Here is a 21,312-nt window from a genome sequence, read left to right on the forward strand (position 1 = left end):
GTAATGAAAACATAACCTTCTCCATGGCGGAGGTAAAAATCTTGACCCCACCCCTGTTAAAGACATTGTTTATCATGTGCAGATTAAACATTTACAGATATGTATGCTTCAAAATAGTTCTACAATATGTTGGGATAAAAGCAACCAATGTAAAAATTTGAATCAGCATGATGAATGATAAGTATTGTAAAATATACAAAATGTGAACCATAGTTAGAATAGAAATGTTTCTAGACTATAAAACCATCTACAGTTAACGTTTTTGAGGAATAGCAATGATATCTCATTATATTGTAGGCTTTGTTGCCAAATTTTTGTATCAATGGTAGGATGCTTGTGATACAACTGACCTATACATATCTCGAACATAGCCCCAAGTATCTCCATTTCTTCCCAATATCATTCAATTAGATAGCACTGCTGTGATCCTGTAGTGGCAGTCTGTCCTATGATATCTCTTGCACTGTTGAGGTTGGTTTACCACACACAACTTGTACATGTACAATGTATGTGACACTGACAGTGTGTACTGCCTCTCAGCCAGACAGATTGCAGCAAGCCATGGTCAGAGAGAGCTGGTACATGAAACATGGCTCCTGCTGCTCCAGTGTTTTTTTTCCAGCACAGAAATCAGTGACAATTAGGTGATTTTGATTTGATTTTTCATTGATTGATTAATATGCTTTTCAGAAAAAAAAAAGAAGAAGATGGACAATTGTAACCTGACTCTATAAAGTAATTTTAGAGTGCATATAATGTTTCCTCACAAATAAAGCTACACTCACTCTGGTTCATGCATTTGTCACCAGCCGGATAGACTCCTGCAACAGCTTGTTGTATGGCCTTCCTTCTACCAACATTCACCACATTCAGATGCTGCAGAACATCGCAGCCAGGCTTGTCACACAAACTCCTCGTCAACAAAATATAACCCATACCCTCAAAAAATTACACTGGCTACCTGTTGACAAACCCATAATGTTCAAACTCATATTGCTGACCTACAAGGCACAACATACATGTGTAGTTCTTCCCCAACATATCTGGCAGATTTGCTCAAGCAGTATCCAGTCGCAGCGGACGGGTGCAATTAACTCGCTGTTTTCATTTTGACGTGACCTCGCCTTCCTCTTGAATGAACACATTTCGCACGAAAACTGCTAGGAAAGTGTCACAACAAAACTGCTGTAACTTTACTATTAATTCATATTTTTTGATAATTTCAAATGTTTATGAAAAGTAAGAACTTCATTTTAACCTGCCATTTTGTTACCTTGTTTAAATAACGACGATAAAATATTTCAAAATGGAGCAGAACTTCACTTTCAAAATGGAAAATAATTGTCAGAAATCATTGCTAAAATTTCACATTTTGACTTCATGAACAACAAAAAACTTACAAGTATGTAACTATAAAGTATGTATTTCTTTATGGAACTCTGAAATATCACAATCGAGAAGTCATGTATCCGGATATGTCTGGAAATAATCGAAAGAGTTGCACTTTCTACCGTGCTCCAAGCACGAAATTTCATAGTCTTTCCCACACGGGAAGACGGGTAAAGTCCTATGTACCCACATCTTTGTGGCGCTCACATCACCTGTACTCTGATCGTAACTCGTACCGAGAACTCGTAGTTGTATTGTTAGCGCAGTAAAATCTGCGTAAAGTCCGAATGATCCAATGTCGTGAATTTACAAGTGGTATGATCATAGCTGGTAGATATTCACATTTTTGTTTCTTTCTTTAGGCCAATTCTGATAAAGTTAGTGCTTGATTATGAGGTGGCGAAGTCCTCAGCAGTGCTTCTTGTCGACACTCCGCGGCCCACTCTCATGTATACAGTGTTACTACATTGTAGGCATCTGCAGCAGCCACTGGCATCGCACAATAACAGTACGCATCGACCAGTCAGCCCGCTGGATCGGTGCAGTGTGGGAAAGTCCATTCATTGTGCAAGCGCAAAATCAGTTTTTCTTAGAATATGACGTCATTATTCTCGTTTGCTGCTCCCAAACAATTTGAGATTTCTGACAAAACACCTCATTTATTTGCACTTGTAACTTCAAAAAATAGGTCTTCAGCAAAGCGAACAGCACTCCGCTAACGTCCGTACATGTCTTATGAATATGTATGTTAAGTTTCATGAATATTTAGTGGTGCGACCAGATGTGTCTGGAAATGATCGGAGGGTAGTTTTCCGAGACAACGAAACATGAAATGTTGAATAACTTAAAAAATATTTTAATCGTTTCTCGTGATTTTTCGTATGTGGATAGAAATCATCATTTTACATTAATTCTGAAAGTTTGAGCGATTTTGTTCAGTGTATAGCGGAGATATGAGAAGGTGAAATTTTGGTGAAAGTGAGAATGCCCGATTCAGATTGCCTCGTTGATGGTTGAAAATTCAAAATGTTTCGTGGGTTTCGGGAGAGTTAATTATAGTCGTCCACTGTGACTATATCACCCTCCTTGCAACCTTCGCTAAAGCACCCAAGCGCTTCTTCACACACCCAGAACCAACACGTCATATTACGGGGCCAGATCTTTTGCAGTTGCTGGGCCTAATCTTTGGAACGATCTTCCACAAAACATTCAACGTGCACCCAATTTTGCAAATTTCATATCCAGTCTTAAAACTCATCTGTTCCACTCACTTTCTTGATTAAGATAAACATTCATTACCCCTTTTGTTAATTATTGTATTTATTATGTTGATTGTTATATTTGTTAGTCATTTGTTTGTATGTTGTATCTATAGCTTTGTCTTTATTGTACAGCACATAGAGAAGCATGTGCTTATTATGCGCTTTGTAAATGTATTATTATTGTTGTTATTATTATTATGTACTGTGGGAAAAGACCCAACTGTAATTTAATGTGGCCAGCTTCGAAGCGCCCACTCAATACCTATTGCATAGGAATGCCTATTGTATAACAGAATTTTAATGCGTGCTTTTGCAGTGTTATGGGGAAAGAGAGAGTTTTTAGCTCACCTGAGCCGAAGTGAGCTATTGCGATCGCTCTTCATCATGAGTCCAGCACGTGTCGTGCGTAAACTTTTTACATTTTCATCTTCTTCTTGAAAACCCCATGACAGATTTTCACCAAACTTGGTAGGTGTAGCATTGGGGGGTAGAATCTCAAAATTTAAAATGGGCACCATGCCCCCCTCCCCTTAAGGAATCTTTAAAAATTTTCTGTAGAACCAGGAGTAATAGAACTAAGTTGATACTATGAGCTAGTGTATTGATGACTGTTCTTTCAAGTTTGATCATGGCGGAATCAGGGGTCCCCCCTCCACCACCCAACAAAAGAGGGGTGGGGGAAGGTCCAAATGGGGACTTAAATTGTACATGTTCATCTTCTTCTTGAAAACCCCATGATGAATTTTCACCAAACATGGCAGGTAGCATGCTTGGGGGGGGGGGGGGAAGGGGGTAGTAGGACCTCAATTTGTTCAACTGGGCACCATGCTCCCCTTGGGGACCCCCAGAGGGCCCAAACCCCCCAAATTAAGGAATATAACAAATTTTCTTGTCCAGAGCCAGAAGTGATTATGCAAAGATAATACAGTATTCATCGCATAATCGGGCATCTGATAATTGGGAACCTCGCTTAAATGACATACGCTTGCCAGAACATTTCCAATGCACGTTATTTTCACTGGATAATCGGGCGGGGACCTCTGATAAACGGGACAATTTTTCTTTAAGCGACCTTTGATTTTGTTGATATTTTACACAAAAAATCTACCAAAATACCACAACAATATTTCAAAGATTCCCTGTCAGTTGTCGTTTACGTCAAACTTACAAAGCAAGGTTCGGACTGGTGTGTTTTGACCTCCGTCCATCCAGTACACGTACATTTCAGCTCGCTGCCTGCCTTCGCTTTTCTGTACATGTGTATATATGGCGAGCTAGATCGCTACAACACATGTACAGTGCGTGATCGCGGCAAGTAAACAATCAAGCCGTGATGATTGAATGATTGTAGGACTTTTCATTGACGTTCCCACATCAGTTCTGGGTAATCATTTCCCATGGTTGTGGATATGTATTTATACAGAACGCCCTACGTGTCCAAGAATTCTACGAATGTTTAAGAAAGTGTTAGCTTTTAATCCACATATTTTGTGTTCGAAGAGAGGTGACAGAAGAAGAACCCGGTTGCAATGACTACGTCATTGCGAGAATACAGGGACAGCTAGAGGGTCGCGCCGAGGGGTAGCGTGGTTGTGTATTCATGTACATGTACAGTACGTCAGTATGCATGTGTGTGCACTACATAATGTACATGTCGTATGCCGTTAGTGTATGGTGAGTGCTCATCGCGAAATCGGGCACCCCGCTTAAAGGGGCCGTGTTTGCTACTCCCAACCTGTCCCGATTATGCGATGAATACTATACTACGAATTAGAACAGAGAAGACTGTAATTTCAAGTTTGTTCATTGCAGATGCAGTGGTGAGGGAACTTCAAGTTTAATTCTTTTTTTTTTTAACTGCAAAGTCAAACTTTCTGCCTTTGTAAGTACAGTGTACTTGGTAGGTATCTTTACCGGTGTGATGGAAAAAGCAAATGGGACAGCATGCCAAAAACCCCCCCCCAAGTTTGCAATGTTCTGAGGTAAGAGTCTGCAAGACTGCGTGGAAGGTGAACTTGTGATACTCAGATCACTGCGAGACCCCCAGGTCTCTTGCTGTTATGAGAATCATTCAAATACCATAAGATTTACATGTAGCTAATTTCCTCAGTTTTTGAGCTTTGACTTGAGATTTGGCACATGTGACCAATATAAATTTTAGATGTTCAAATCTCTAGTCATTGTTAAACAATATGCTGTCATGGTAACATACATTTTTCAATATAAAACACTAATGAAAAATATTGTTGATTGAGATACTCAAGTTAGCTAATGCCAGAGTCTCTTTATAGTTTCATTGTTCGAAACAGCTTTCTGTGCTGGACAAAGTCCCTCTTTTACGCATATTCTTCTTGTTGAGGAGTACAATTGAATTATTCTTGTTGATATTGAAAAGTACGCAATCAATTTTTTTTTTTTTTTTTAAGACAGGGCAGGATGCACATGCCTTGTGCATTCATCTCTTACCATTTGTTTCTTATTCAAATAAGAAAACAAACTCTCTTTCCTTCTTGGTGTTTTGTCTCCAGTTGAGAAGCCAAAGGCAGTTAGAGCAAGCCCAGCACCACAGATTCGCAGGACCAGCTCACTGGACACCATAGCGGTACCCTACCTCGCTGGCCATTGGCCACGTTCTGAAACATTTACCTCCTATACTGGACTGTACGGACCCAATCAGAAACACCAGTCCACACAGGTAAGGCACATTATCATTACATATAAAATTGAGTGTAATAAGCTTAAGACATCATTTCCATGTAAAAAAGACTTCACAACTGTTCAGAAAAGTAAGAGGGATGAAGAAACGATTCAGTTTTCATATGAAAAATTGATAGCAATGCAGGCCATCAGTCAGGCTGAGGCTTAGTCATGGAGACTAGAACTTATGGTGTAACTGCTGTATCTGCCATAGTAGACACCTATCTTTGTGTGTGAGTGTGGGGCGGAAGGAGAGTGCATAGCTCTGTGTGCCCACCCCAGAATCAATACTTGCGTTCTGCACTATACTCAATTACCACATTGATTGATGTATTATATCAGTGTGGATTTTACATACAATTTATACTTTGCAAATTGAGACGTGTATTAAAGACAATTTAGGGCTCAGTGCGTGGAATGACTTGATTTAGAAAAACCATCAATTAGGTAAGTTGCTAGCACAGTAGGACAGGTGGTGGCTGCTTTCCCTGCCACTCAGTATGGGCCTTTGTGGTATACATAGATCACTGAAAAGGGACAAATCTTTGATCCTTTGTTTGAGTCATGGGCATTAAGTGTAGAGCGATGAGAGTTTCAATTGCTGCCTTAGAAGAATTGAGATGGCACGTGGCCAATATCCAGTCATGTTTAAAGAAAGTCTTTGTTGTAAATACTGAGTTCAGTTTGCACAGTGATGTGAGCAGCAACGGCTTACGTGCAACAAACTTCAAGGCACATCCTGTGGAGGAAGGTGGAACACTTGTGAAGGCAGTTTATGTGAGAAATTTTGGATCAATCATATGAACTGCTTGTAGCTTTCTCTGCTCTCAAATCATATTGCAATACATGCAGAGACACATGTGAGAATGCAAATTGATGATAGGACAGAAGTGGCATATATTCTAAAAATGTTGAAGGATCCAGATCAAGCCATGTAATCAGTCAGTAAAAAGTATTTACATCTGGTGTGTGCAATGCAATATCTGGTTATCAAATATCAGCCTCAGATACACCAAAACAGCTCAATTATGAAGCAGACTAGTACAGTTGCCATGCAAGTTCAGTTATAGAATTGGAAAAAAAAAAAGTACAAAGACACTTGGAAAGTGTGGATATTGATCTATTTGCATCCAGATTATATAGACAAGCACCATGATATATGTGTTTAGATACAGCACCCAGATCCAGGGACTAAAGCTACTGATGCATTCAGTGAATTTTAGTCTTGATTGGGGAAAGGAGAGATTGTGATCATTCCCTCCATTATGTTTGATTGGAAAGGTGCTTACAGAATATTATCCATGATAAGGCTCATGGCATTCTAGTAGCACCAAATTGGAGTACATATGGCACGTAGCTCTTGTATGCCTTTCCTACATGTACATAATACTAGTAGCACCCCTGAGTATGTGAAGGAGAATGCTGAATAGCTGTTGCAACCAGTATCCAGTGAAGAGCACCCACTTAATGACAAAATCAATTCATAAATTTGCTGGGTCAGTGGAGACCATTTGCAGACAAGGGATTCCCAAGCCGGATAGACATGCGTGCTGCATGGAGAGCGGGTACAAAAAGACAATGCATTATGTTCTTGACATAATGGGTGAATAAAGTTTTGCAGAAAAGGAAACTGTGAAGAACACTCTCCAGGAATTTAGAAAGTTTGGGGATATCTTCCATTTAGCCTTCTTTCTGTTTTTGTTCTATAACAAATAGAATACTGCAGTTAGGTATCAGTAGGTAAGTATCGAGACTGCAAGAACTGCATTATCAGTGTGTGTGTTTTTTGCGGATAGAAAGCTCACACCATGGTCACACCCAGGTCACACAGGTATCTCAGAAAATTGTCACCAGCTCAGGGCTTTAGTTTGAAACAACTGACTTGTAAAGTTTGCTCTGCCGATTGCACTGACATCAGGACAAGTTCAAACACACACTCAGAATGGATTGGTCACATGTTGATAAATAGGCTACTAGCAAGTGAAGTGGTTTGTTGTTTATTGCAGTGTTGTTGTTGTTTTTTCCATCATTCATGGGATTGGGGCCAGGGTGGGGAAATATCAGAGGGGCCAGGGAGAGGGGAATCGAAAGAAGGAATCATCTGCTCAGGCAAGTTGTCTTTTACACCAGTAAATTATCACTATCGCTATTAAAGCAAATCATTTGATTTGGTCATTTGTCTGACATTCATAGACACAAGCACAACTACCATCAAAAACACCACAGCAAACAAACAACAAACACAAAGTAGTGTTCTACCAACCCTCTCTTGTAGCTATGGTTGCAAGTCAACACGTTACTACATATAATTGATTGCGCAGCAGTGGGACTAGACAATCTTTCCCCAAAATATTGCTGCAAAACAGACAAATTGCCAATATCAAAATAGCATACTTTGAAGAACTACTTTCCTTCAAAATGTAAAGGGAGTGGATAAATTTACATAAAAAGAAAAAATTTGTAGCAAAAGAGATGTAACAAATGACTGAAGTGAAAGTTTGGAGCATTATACAGCCCTGTAATGAATACATGGGACCATACCTTGAACACTTCTCACCCGCCAAATCACGACACAAATCGTGGAACATAATGAACAGAAACTCGCTTCTTAAATGCAGCAAAATTACACAATGATGCTAAAAAAAAATAAAAAAAAATGACACTCTCAGAAGTATGTTCGTACTTAAAAAGCAGAGGATTGAAAGGAAAGGAGAGAAAAAGGGCAGAAAATAAACAACAGGACTATTCATGTGCTGACTCAAAATTGTATTTTTGTTACACACACAGCTGGTCAGTGCATACAGTATGAGCAATTCACGGGTGCACACACACACGAACTCACAGCAACGCAAGTACACATGAACTAGTAGTATCGCAATCAGTGCACAATACATCTAAAGCGTTCATCAGTCTGACAACCAAGACCCTGTTTACAGTGAGGGGCTGGGCCGAGCCGCGGCCAAGCCTGGCCTCAATTGCGGGGCTGAGCCCCGCAATTCTGTCTGTTTACAGTGCCGGGCTCAGCCCGGGCGTTTAATTCAAACCTTTCAATTTTTTGTCATAGTGACACTCTGCTTGTAAACAAACACAATTTGGTATAGTCTGGTTTCCAGACCCTTTACCAACTGGATTCCGTGGCGACAAAGTTGCCGTTCGGCAAAGGCCTTTGCAAAGAATCCTTTGCAGGACAAAACCAACTTAAACTATACTAGTTTTCGACGTTGGGGGGTTAATATCCTGAATAGCAAAATAGTACGGGCAGAGGCTCTGGAAGCCAGACTAAATTTGGTACCACATTTGGCCCAGTTTGCGTTTACACTGAGAAAAAGCCGGGCTGGGCCACGGCCAAGCCGCGGCCGAGACCACCTCCAGAGCATGGCCAAATGCACAGCCAATTTTGGCTCCGCATTTGGCCTTTTCGCTCACTGTAAACGGGGTCAGAGATGCTGCGCGATTTTTATATGAATACTTATTAGTTTAGCAATAAACTTGTACCCCTGGAAGGTAGAATAACCAATTAGAAGCATTCTGAAATACTGTACGAGCTGAAATTTTCACGTACAGATATTTTTGCGAATTGCTACTAGGAGAACATTTTCACGTGTTGTTAATTTCGCGGTTGCGAGGTCTAACTGTGCTTATCTGTTCGCACGTTGTTTTTTTTTCGCGTGTTGTTATTTTCGCGGTTCAAAGGCGATTCGCGAAATTCACGAAAATAAAACCACCACGAAAATTTCAGCTCGTACAGTAGGTAATGTGGAAAAAAAAAATCTGAAACCCAATAAAGGACTCTTTGATTGGCTAGATGATTTCTCCAGGTGCAAGTGGAGTCTAGAGTCATGGGGTGTCCGAGTTTTCATGTAAATTATGCATCCCACAAAATGTGGGATTGGGATGCCAATGGGTTTTAATAACTTCACCTGTGTAGAATTTATGCATGCTTTCTTCTTCTGTTCTGTGTCCATGAGCGCCTGATCCTGCATTCTTATGTGAAGCTGCAATGTCATCATCCTTGTTCACTGTGATTTGTTATGAATTTTGTAAATTTTTTATCCCAATCACTCTAAAATCTATAACTCTGTACCCAGCATAACCAATCTATAGATGTTCAAATGCCAAAGTCTGAAAATTATTTGGAGTTTTCCTTTAAAGGGGTATTCCAGACGATTTTCATAATTTCACATCATGTAGTACTTACATAAATCAACAGCTCCATGTATAGACTTGTGGAATTTATTCTGGCCCTTGCTCCTGAAGAGAAACCAATAATCTGAAAATCTTAAACAAATTACACTGAAAAGTGTTGATGACATTAGCTGCGTTCAGACGGAGGCAGTTTTGGTCGGAGTAACTTCAGAGGAAGGGTCGGAGGAAGCTTGGTTGGAGGAAGGTCGGAGTAGTGCCCGTCTGAATAAGGTTGTGGTAATTTCCTCCGGTCGGGGAACTTCCCATGACCTCTTCCTCTGACCAAGATACTCATGAGTTTTTTCAGGAGTATCTCGCTACCACGACTAGCCGGTCGGAGTAAATTGCCCATGCGGACAAGCCCTCGGAGTATCTGTGACCTTACAAACCTTATACGACCTAGGTAAAACTTCTGGAGTCAAATGTGAGTACACATGCACATGCAGTACAATTCTAACCTAGTTGATCGCGACGGAGAAGCTAGCGCTTAGAAATTCTCATCAACAAGAATGGAGAAGATAAATGCCACTGGTAAAAAACAAATGGTATGGTCGACGTGTGCAGCGCTACCATTTCCAGAAGTTACACCGACCCTCCACGGTGATCCCCATGAAGGCCGTGGTAAATTGGTCAGAGTTTCTTCCCACGACCGTTGTGTGGACACAGGGTCGTGGTAAAATAAACATAAATTTGAATTCCAATTGCTGCGCCATAAAATTTTTCTTCCAACTAGAAATACGTTTGAACATGGCTATAGAGCCTCATATATTACCAAATGTAGCAGTGTATTACAGTACCGCTTGCTTAACAAGTTCACTTGTGTAGCATGCCTTCTTCTTTTGTTCTTCTTCCTTGAGCCCCAACTCATGCATTCTTATGGTGTGGCTGCCATGTCATCATCCTTGTTCTTTGCAATATGTACTAAATTTTGAAAACATTCTGAAACTCTGTACTCAGTATACAGTTGTTCAAATGTAAAAGTCTGAAAATCTGCCGGAGGTCCCCTGTAATGGATGAAAATCACTTTGAAGATGTATACTTTGTGCAGAGAGGGTGAACTAAGGTCAGTTCTTGAGGCTAGTGGTCAAGATCAGTGAACATCAAAATGTGATTGAAATGTCATGTACTTAAAGGGGATGGCTACTTATTGGCTAGTAACTGATCAGTGGGAATCAGTGGGAATGCTGGGGGATGATTTTTCCAATTCTTGTGGTATTCATTTAAGAGTACATTATATACAATGTATCTATTGTTGTGTGAAAATTATTTGCTTCAGAACGGTCTCATATTCAAGTAATGTGCAGTTTAATGCCCCGTCACTGTACAGGCATGCTAACCTGGAAAAATTAAACTGCACATTGAATATGAGACCATTCTGAAGTAAGCAGTTTTCACACAACAATAGATATGTAATGTACTCTTAAATGAATCCCACAAGGATTGGAATAATCATCCCCCAGCATTCCCACTGATTCCCACTAATCAGTTACTAGCCATCCTCTTTAATGGCAGAGTGAGATGATCATGTATAAAAGCAGAGACATCCCAGTTGACTGTGCACTGGCATCAAATTGCTCTAGTTCAAGCATAATACCACCAGGAAGCATGCAGTGGAAATATCAGATTGAAAGTAAACAAAGAAATAAAAAGCTACTAATGAAATGATAAAGTTTAAAGTTAAACCCTTGTTCCTTACTTGAAATTTGTACCTCCTGGGATAATTTCTCCTAGTCCTAGGATGTGTTTATGCACTTTTTAAAGTTGGAATTACACTCTGAATCACAATTTTAAACGTGTTTCAAAACTGTGCATGCAATTTTATGGTTATCATGCTAATTTATATTGCTCAAATCAAGCTCCACCAGCTTTTCAATTTTTTCTTTTTATTTCCCCCTTTTTCTTAATGTTATCTTAAAGGGATGGTATAGTATTGGTTGAGGTGAGGATTCAGCTTCTAACTTTTTGCAAGATATAGACCACTTTATGAAATGCAAAAAGAGCACACAATTCTAAGAGGAATTAAATCAGTTTTGAAATGGCTAAGATATCCAGAAACAAAGTAAAACAAAGCGATCGTGATAAAAGGTGGATCCCACCTTTATATTAGGATCACTTTGTTTTGGCTATCTCAGCCATTTCAAAACCAATTTTCATCAAATAATCTTTAAATTCCTCTTAGAATTATATGATCTCTCATATTCAATAAGAGGTTTCTCATCATCTAAAAAAATGATCATCAAAAAAAGTTGGAAACCTGAAGCCCCATCTCACCTGAAACTGTACTATCCCTTTAATTTTCTATCATTCCATGTTCAATCATCTATTTTTTGTCTTCTTATATCTCTCCATATGTAATTCTTTGTTTTATTTCTTCTTTGTAACTTTCCCCATGTTATTCGTTATTATCCCATCATTTCCTCACTATTTTCCTTTACATTTTTCCTTCATCTTTACTTCTGACATTTCCTGTGCACCTCTTTATTCTCATTTTCCATGGGTGGTTTTCCTAGAAGCCATGGCAGAATATGGTGGCAGGCATCACTATTGCATGTATACGTGTCCAATGGGTCGAGATAAAATATATGAGAAGAAATAGTTTCCATTTTTCTTTAATTTTCTGTGTGAGTGGAGTTGAATGGAGATTAAAGTGAATTCATGGATGCCAAGTTGAGGGTGTCATATAATCCTATCTTGTGAATCAAGAAAAGAGAGTAGGATAGTGATATCAAGATATGTATATACAGAGAATTGATATGTGTTATTTTTGGCATATGAGGAGGTTATGTCATTTTGTGTGTGAATATGTCACCTGGCACGAAGTCATTGTCAAATTGGCAGATGCCCCATATTTCAGGATAGACAATCACGAAAGAGACGCAACCGTGTACGAGGATATAAAGTTGTTAGCATGACAGGAAACATGCATTCAAAAAGAATCCAAATGTTAAAGCCTCAGTGTATGGCATCTGTCAAAATGTCTTACAAGAAACACAAACTGAATATCTCTAAGTAGACTATATTATAGATCCTGATCTCATGTAATGCAGTTGACAGCTGAACACAAAGCAATACCAGAGAAATTGCAGCAGACAGTATATTTTGAAGTATTTTTGTCACTTTTCAAGTTGCTGTCTGTTTGGTCTACTTCAGGGTGAATTGGTTATTGCAGTTGCATTAGAAATCATGAATAGCTGGGACATGATTTCTTTTGAAGTTCATGAAAACGCAACGTTCTGGGTGATATTAGCTGTATTTTTTTTTTCTAAGGAAACCACCAGAAAAATACCCGCGCTACTGAGTACTGGTTTTGGTTTCTACTCACATGGGAAAAAAGCTAGATATCCTTTGACATTTATGAAGTTGTGATATAGACTACTAAGATGATATTTATTACCAAAGTTTGCATGAGAAAATCATTTGCATTTTAGAAATTTATTTAGTCAGTTTTGCAGGCCAAAATGACCCTGAAATATAAGTTTGTTTTAGAATTTCATGAAGTTACCAGTCTGGCTAAAATGATAGTTTGTGTATCAAAATATACAGTACTGTGACAATGCTGAAACTCTGCGTGGACTTTAACCTCAGATGCAGCTTTACGTTTGTGTTGTTTTTCTTTGTTCTCAAATGAGCTATTACCTCTCATAACAGCACAGCGTACTAGAAAAACAGTACTGTTACAGAGATAAGTGCCATATACGCTATTTAACATAATTGTCAAAAAGGACATAAAGTTGTGAACCCTCTAATGTCAAGTGATGTTATTTCACTCGGTGTGAAACATCAACAATGCTGGGTAATTCTTTGACATGTTCATTTCTTTTCTTACATGTAGTTTATGTGACTGAATTTGATGTGATCAATGCCCATCAATGTATAAATTCATTTGGTTCACAAAGTGCTAGCCATTCATCACAAGTGATGTAGTAAGGATCTAATCTAAAATTCACAAGACATTTTGTTTTGATTCTAAGCAGTCTAAGTATAATGACTAAGGTGAGTCCTTCAAGCATCAATTGTTGCAGAAAGTGAACAATTCAATTTGTTGTCTCCATGGGTGCCCCATATGAATGACGTTTGTGAAAAACAGCATGCTTTTATTGTTGATGAATATTCTATTCATTTTTACCAAAGCTGCCATATAATGTATTTGTGTGTGTGTGTGTGACGCTATCTTTTTTCTTTTTTTTTTTTATTAACAGAGCTGTCCTTTCTCATGAAAATCTGAATACGTTCTGAATGAAGCTTGGTTTTTGCGTGAAGAAATAGTATCGTAGATTGTAGATGGTTTGTGATACCATTTACAAGATGTATACAAGTAGTTCTCATAAGGACTGAGGGTGATTTTTCTTGGCTAATTAAAAAAAAAAGAAGATTATTTATATAGCAGATGCTTATAGGATAAATATTTCAGACAGGTTGACTATACTCTTGTCAGTGAGAGTGGGTCTCAACTTCCAGAGTATACCGGTACAATATGTTATATTTGTGGTATTTCCTCCACCAAGGAGGTTATGTTTTTGCCAGCATTGGTTTGTTTGTTCAGCTGTTTGTTTGCAAAATAACTCCAAGAGTTGCTAACAGATTTAGATGAAATTTTCAGGAAAAGTTATAATGATGAGAGAAACAGGTGATTAATTTTGGTGTGATCCAGATCACCATCTGGATGCAGGTTTTTTGGTTTGTTTGTTTGTTTGTTTGTTTGTTTGTTTTGTAAAAGATTCTTTATCACTGGCAGGGTCCATCATAATGTTGGATGGCACACTCGTGACCCTCAGAGCCATGTGCTGTTGCAGGTGATGAACTTAAAGGGAACGCAAACCCAGAGAGCAATGTGGATTGAGTGACAGCAGCAACATTAGTAGAGCACATCAGTGAAGGTTTGGGGAAAATCTGACAATCGATGCAAAAGTTATGATTTTTTAAAGTTTTGGTGTTAGAACCGCTGGATGAGGAGACTACTGTACTAGAGGTTATGACATATGAGTGGACAACGATACAAAGAAAATATAAAGGAAATTCAACAAAAATTCACTTTTCTGGCATTATGAAAGTGCACTTGACTAACTGCTTTCAGAAAGCGGGGGGAATGATTGCTACCTTTTTACATATGTCAGTATCAAGTTGATGGAATTTGTAATTTTCATGATTTTTTTTTTTGGTGGAATTTCATAACATTTTCAATATCTTTCATCCAAAAAAGTCTCTTGCAACAGAATAATGTCAGCTTTTTGATTAATCATCCAAAGAAATATTTCTTTTCTCTTCTCTCTATTTCTTAATCCTCTTACATTAAGAGATATAGTGTGAATCAGATCCTCACCAGTGAACATTAAACATTGATATTTCATGTGTTTTTTGTTCCTTTGACAAAAGATAAATCAGTCAGATGAGCAAGATTTCAAGATTTCTAAAAAAACTGAGGGAGTTAGCCCAATTGTAATTTGGCACATGTATGTGGCCACTATATGCAGATGTGCAGATTTTATCGTTTGTCAGCTATGAACAATGTGTTGACACATTAACATATTTCTGATTGAAAATCATACAAAATTTTATTGATATTGTATCCATGCATTAATAGCTCCCTCAGTTTTTGGGCATTTGACTTGAGATTAAGCAAGTGTGACCAAATTGAGATTTAAATGTGTAAAACAAGTTTCTTTCATCAATATTAATGTACACGTGTATTGCCATGGTAGAAGCATTCTTTTAAATAAAAAGCTTAAAAAATAGTGTGAATTTAGCGTAAAACCCCTTCAATTTTAGGTTGGGGTATAAATCACATTCCGTAATAGTTCTAGTTTATCTGCCCTACTTAGCTGGGCAAAGAACCAAAATGTATTGATCACACAAAAATGAGATGAAATAAGGACATAATTACACAAGTTAAATGTAATGAATATTGCATCAAAGCATGCATGTATATAACCATATGTATCATGAGGTAGAAAATAAAAGGGGCACATTTCGAATTTGCACTACAAGAAGTTAAAAAAAAAATCATTATTAAATGGAATGTAAAAAAGAATGTCCACAGTAGTACTCTTGGAAGGAGACAGTCGAGATATCATACAGTCAAGGCATATAGAATTTGATGGAGGTGCAGCGGTAGGAAGCAGGAGAGAATGAGTGAACATTGTAGATGGGGAAAGAATAGTAGTTGAGACAAAACTGAAGAAATTATCTGGAGCAGAAGTAATGACTGGAGCCAATAATGTATGCTGAAGAATGAATCAAACCAGACACACACTCTAGTGAAAGCTGTGTACATTGCAGTGGACCTACGTGTAAGTCGCTGGCAGAAAGGAATGATGGCATTCAGTGTGAATACAGTTGTGTGAGCACTATTCAAAGCCACAAATATAGTCACCATCTCTTCATTGCTATTTTTCTGTAAGTCAAGTTTAGTGGTGTTTAACATTTATAGGCTTCATAGCAAGCAGGTGCACTGTGCAGAAAAATGCTTTTCTTGCCTGGCTGAGTAAATGACAAACAACAAAATATAAATTTTATAACAGTCATTTTTTATCCTCTCCAAGTATACTCTCCTTCAACATACTCTTTAGAGAGGGAATTTTGATATTAATGCAATACTATCTGTTAGAAATGTCAGTGTTTTTGTCCTTTTTCTTAGCGACAGTATCCATCTATGCATGTTCTTAATTACAAAAATGGATGAAGTCAGACAGGTACTGTATTAAGTGTGTACATTTTAAATGTCATCAAAAACTTGCCAACTTGGTTTAACAGTGGCTGCAGTTTGCCGCATTTGTTCTGTGAGATATACCAGTTTTAGAATGTGATTGCCTTCATTAGAATTTACTAGACATAGTATCATAGCAGACCCTTGTGATGATCACCAAATTCTGTTTCGTATGATTGCATCATAGCTCAAGGAAAGCTTGTGTTGTATTTTGGATCAAGCAACTAGTGCATTATATTACAGCAGTGCCCAGTGAAATAATATATTCTCTGGATGGCCATTTACTTTCTTTTAGTGCTTTAGCCATTCAATGAACAAGGACAAACCATTCATTCACAATGCAAATTTTAAATTCTGTTGTGACTGATGTGTTGTACCTTATGTTGAAAGAGGCAGTATGAGCTGTTTTGGCCCATTTCTGTTTAAGACCCTCAGTCATACTGTGCAAGATTAGGCAACTTTTTGAAAAGTTGTGTTGCACTTGCATGCTTGTAATGATATTATTCTCTGATTATCATGACTTCCCCCTCACGGTGCCAGAGGCATTATACTGTACTTGGGGTTGTCCATCTGTCTACAGGCCCTGTGATACTGTGCAATTAACTCACCAAAAGCTTTTGCCTTTGCTGCCTAATTTGCATAAAGTAAACAACTTGTTTACTCAAAACTGCTGGAGAAGTGTTGCAGGACAATCGCAATATCTCACCTCAGGAACCATCAAATTATACAATCTATACAGCAAATTGAAGGAGAAACTCTTCTCTGACTCATAATGTTAGTTATTTTGGGTTTTATTTGGGATAAGCTTGTGAAAATAACATTTAATTTTAGCTTTAAAAAAAATGGTCTGTCAAAAAAGGGTTATTTTGTCACATTTTTCTTCATTGCCCAAAAATGAAACTCCAGTAAATGACTTGTTGTAATACATCTATACTCTGTTTAAAATATCTTTTCTGTAATATTTGTCGCATGGTAGGTTATGTTGGGAAAAAATTGAGACCACGGTCATTCTTAACCCATCGAATCTTCACGCCAAGCACAGGCAAAAATCCATAGCGAGAGTGCTATGTAGTCCGAGGTATTGATTTCTGTGCTGCTTGCAACAGTTGAAGCACATTGAAGGGTTTGTCTGACCAACGCGCCGCCTTATGGTCTGAAGCTGAATCACCAAACTCAACAAACGCTGTCGTCGTGCACTGACCAATTTTTTGTCCTTTGCTTCATGCAGTGCTTCAATGACCGTTACGAATTCAAAAGCTGTGGAATCTTATTGCGGAGCTAATTACACCATATTGCCGGGCCTGTCTAGAGCTGCGTTTATCATCATTCCATGTTTAGAACATGTTTCAATACCCATGATCAAAATGCATCAAAGGCTGCCACCATGTTTTATTTCTTGTGTGTGCTCTACTATTCACATTTCTTGATAGATATTTTTTTCAAAAATTCATATGGTGAAATTTAGACCCCTAGGCCGGAATTCATGAAGATGGTACAATTGAAACCATGGTTTAAACCATGGACAAAGACCGTAGTTTTGTATGGGGCGCCAAGTGTCACATGGCCTATATCGTTATGAAATCAGTCATTTTTCATTTCTCAACGAACTTAGCGAAATTGTCATTTCGTCAACGAAATGACTGATTTCGTAATGAAATAGGCCATTCGACACTTGGCACCCCATACAGAACTACAGTCTTTGTCCATGGTTTAAACCATGGTTTCAGTTGTACCACCTTCATGAATTCGGGCCCTTTTGTTTCTGGTAATACTGCTCCCTGTGTTCTACATTTTATATAATGATACTAGCAGTACCCATGGAAATCCATGGGTCTGAGGCCTCACATTTTTTCTTTCATGTTTTTCCCACTTTTTTATTGATGAAATAAAATAAACGTTTTCTCATTCCTTCTTTGGTGCTCTCTTCCTATGACCACCCCCTCCCAGAAATTTGATAGTAATATGTGCCAATCCGGTCCACGGTTGGGATCTTCCCGCCACTTGCTTTAATTACAGAACTTGAGTTTCGAGGGGTTAGCAGCACCCGATGCAATCCAAGGGTTATCTTGTTTCTCCCCTGTCCGTTCATCTGTCCGTCCTTCCGTCCATCTGTATTTAATTTTGTGGACAGCGTAACTAAAAAACTTTTTGAGGCATCCTCATGAAACTTGGCATGTATGTGTATTAGGGGCCAAAGTTGTGCCTATCATCTTTTGGGTGCACATGCTCAAGGTCAAAGGTCAAGGTCAAATGCTCAAAATTTCACTATTTCCCCCATATCTATGCAATGCCTGAAGATATTTTCTTGAAACTTAATGTTTACATGTATTACCCAATTAAGATTCTCTGGTGAAAATGTGGGGTCATGAGGTTAAGGTCAAAAGGTCAAGTAAAAAAATGTTAAAATTTCACTTTTATCTCCATATCTTGGAAATGGTTCAAGGTATCTTTATGGAACATAGTATACAGTGTATATGCATGTACTAACTGGCAGTGATTATCTAGGGAATTTTGGGTTCATGAGTCAAAGGTCAGGGTTAAAGGTCAAGTGTAACACTTCAAAACTTTACTATATCCCTCATATTTATGCAATGCCTGCAGGATTATTTTCTTTTTAAACTTGGTGTATGCATGTTTAACCCAATAGAGATTCTCTGGGAAGTTTTTTTGTTTTGTTTTGTTGTTGTTGTTTTTTGCCAAAAAGGTCAAAGATCAAATGAAAGTGGCTTGTGCTGAACTTTACTTCTTCCTCCATATCTCGGAAGTGGCTCTATCTTGAAACTTAGTACATATTTATTATGCATGTTCTGCCTGACAATGATTCTCTTATGAATTTTACGGGCAAAAGTCAAGGGTGAAAGGCCAGATGAAATGGTAACAATTTTCTGTTCAATACAGAAATTGCACTTTTCTCCGTATCTTGAAAATTACTCAATGCATAAACTTATGAAGGGGTCAAAGTCAAGTAAAAGTCCTAAAATCCCCAAATACATGCTCTCACATTCATCCAATTAAACCTAGGTCAAGGAAGGTGAACATTCAACACATTTGTGACAAAAGTGTCATTTTGATATTTTGCCAATTTTGTGAAAATATAATCAAGACATTGTCTGCATGTACTATAGACCTACATGTATTAGGAGAATCATGCATTATGGCGGAGACATACCAGTCGCCATAGCGACATTTCTAGTTGTTTCTATGTATACCATATGTAAACCTATTTTTTATTCTCATTTCATATTCTTCCAGACGGATGACAGCAAGCGGTCTTCTTCATGGGGAAGCGCAGACAATCTCAAGGAGGTGGGTCATTTCATACAATCACTATAGGTAGCCTAGTGTATTTTGAAGAACATATTTTTAAAATGGAAAATTGGGCCCAGGTGTAATTTACCTCATTAAAATGGAGAGAATGTTGAAGTTCATGACTGGTACAAATGGCCCAATTAACTCTTTATGTGCCATGTTCGCACGCCCGACTCAGTCGACGGCGTGTCAACTTCGCATATTCTGCTCAAACGCACAAAGCCGCCCAAACCGAACAACAAATAGCCAAATGCCACATTACAATGAAAGCGTTTCTCGCTATTCCATTCCTGACACATGTAGCTTGCATTTTATGTGGTGATTGGCTATCTAGTGGTGTTCCCAACTGGATTTGCGAGTAAATTCTAAGTTTCAGGCACTGTTTTGTGTGCAAAAGTCATGCCTCTACAGTACTTTAGCTACTGGTCATTTAAAAAAAAAAAAAATGATCAAAGATCTGTCATTCAATTTACATTAAAGGAAAACTTGGCATTTTCTCTACAACTTTGCTTATTACATGATCAGGGTAATGAAAATCTATTGAACTTACATAGATATTAAAAGCAGAATGTTTCCCCAAAGCAAGACTACCTTGCTGTCTCAGAATAATGTGGCACACAGGGGGTTTACACCATGGCACATAAAGAGTTAAAGCCACGAGTATCAAGCAGGATGGGGCTGCCTGGTGAAGACTAAAATTTGTTCTTGTCTTGTGAAAATACATATGGTCAAATTTTTACCAAACTTTCCAGGACAGAAAAGTACAAAGCTCCTCAAATTGTACATTGTAGATGTGGCCCTATAATGTGGGCTAAGGGACAGGGCCTTAAAGGTGCATAGTCCCAGTAGTGTAGAGGGCGCTGTTGATGATACTGCCGATATCACCGTTAGCATTGATACGAATATTGCCGAAGTTGAGCTGTCATCAAGAGTAAAGCGCGGAGGTGTTGGTGCGTGCATATGTGCTTCTTATTATGACATCACAAAAGAAGTTTGCTAAAGCTGTCATCCCCCTCAGCCGAATCATGAGCCGAACTGTGATCGAACCACTGACTACAGTGGATCGGACTTAAGCACCAAAGAGGAGTCGATAGCATAGGTCTCTATAGGAAACTTGCGCCGTGCGCCCACGTACGCATTTGACTAAAACACCGGGACCATGCACCTTTAAGGCCAAAAATATGTGAAAATCAAATTTGATACTTTCAAATAAGAAGTTCAGTGAAACCATTTTAGATTTGGGCACTGCCACAGATCTGACAAGCAATAAGAACTTCAAAACACCACTGTGAAAGGTTTGGGAAAAACTAATTATACCCCCATCCACACATAGTGTGTAGGGGGGTATATGTAGGAATCACTCTGAGGTCGGGTGGCCGGTCGGTCAGGCGGGCGGTCGCTCCGTTGCAAAATCTTGTGGATCGAACTCCTCTCTCATTTTTTGAGCAATTGACCCAAATTTGGCATGTGTGACCGGTATCAAAGGTAGATGTGCAAGACACCGTTTTTGTTAGTATTGCATAATGCGTTGCCATGGCAACGGCATATTTTCATAAAAACTTGTGGATCGAACTACTCTTTTATTTTTTGAGCAATTAACCCAAAATTTAGCATGTTTGACCGCTATCAAAGGAAGATGTGCAAGACACCTTTTTCGTTAGTATTGCATAATGAGTTTCCATGGCAACAGCAAATTTAAAAAAAAAATCTTGCAGAATGTTGTGGATTGAACTCCTCTCTCATTTTTTGAGCAGTTGACCAAAAATT

The 21,312-nt window shown here is 38.5% G+C and overlaps 1 protein-coding gene across 1 annotated transcript in view; it reads left to right on the plus strand.

The window, feature by feature from the left end:
* The window catches only part of LOC140243316 (protein FAM117B-like), a 70,941-nt gene that overhangs the window by 13,808 nt on the left and 35,821 nt on the right, over positions 1-21,312 (plus strand). The window contains exons 2-3 of the mRNA XM_072322989.1: positions 5,180-5,346; positions 19,489-19,542. Of these exons, the coding sequence (XP_072179090.1) occupies positions 5,180-5,346; positions 19,489-19,542 (221 nt within the window). The remainder of the gene's footprint in view (positions 1-5,179; positions 5,347-19,488; positions 19,543-21,312) is intronic.

The sequence above is a fragment of the Diadema setosum genome, chromosome 20 (assembly GCF_964275005.1).
Source record: "Diadema setosum chromosome 20, eeDiaSeto1, whole genome shotgun sequence".
NCBI classification, from domain to species: Eukaryota; Metazoa; Echinodermata; class Echinoidea; order Diadematoida; family Diadematidae; genus Diadema; species Diadema setosum.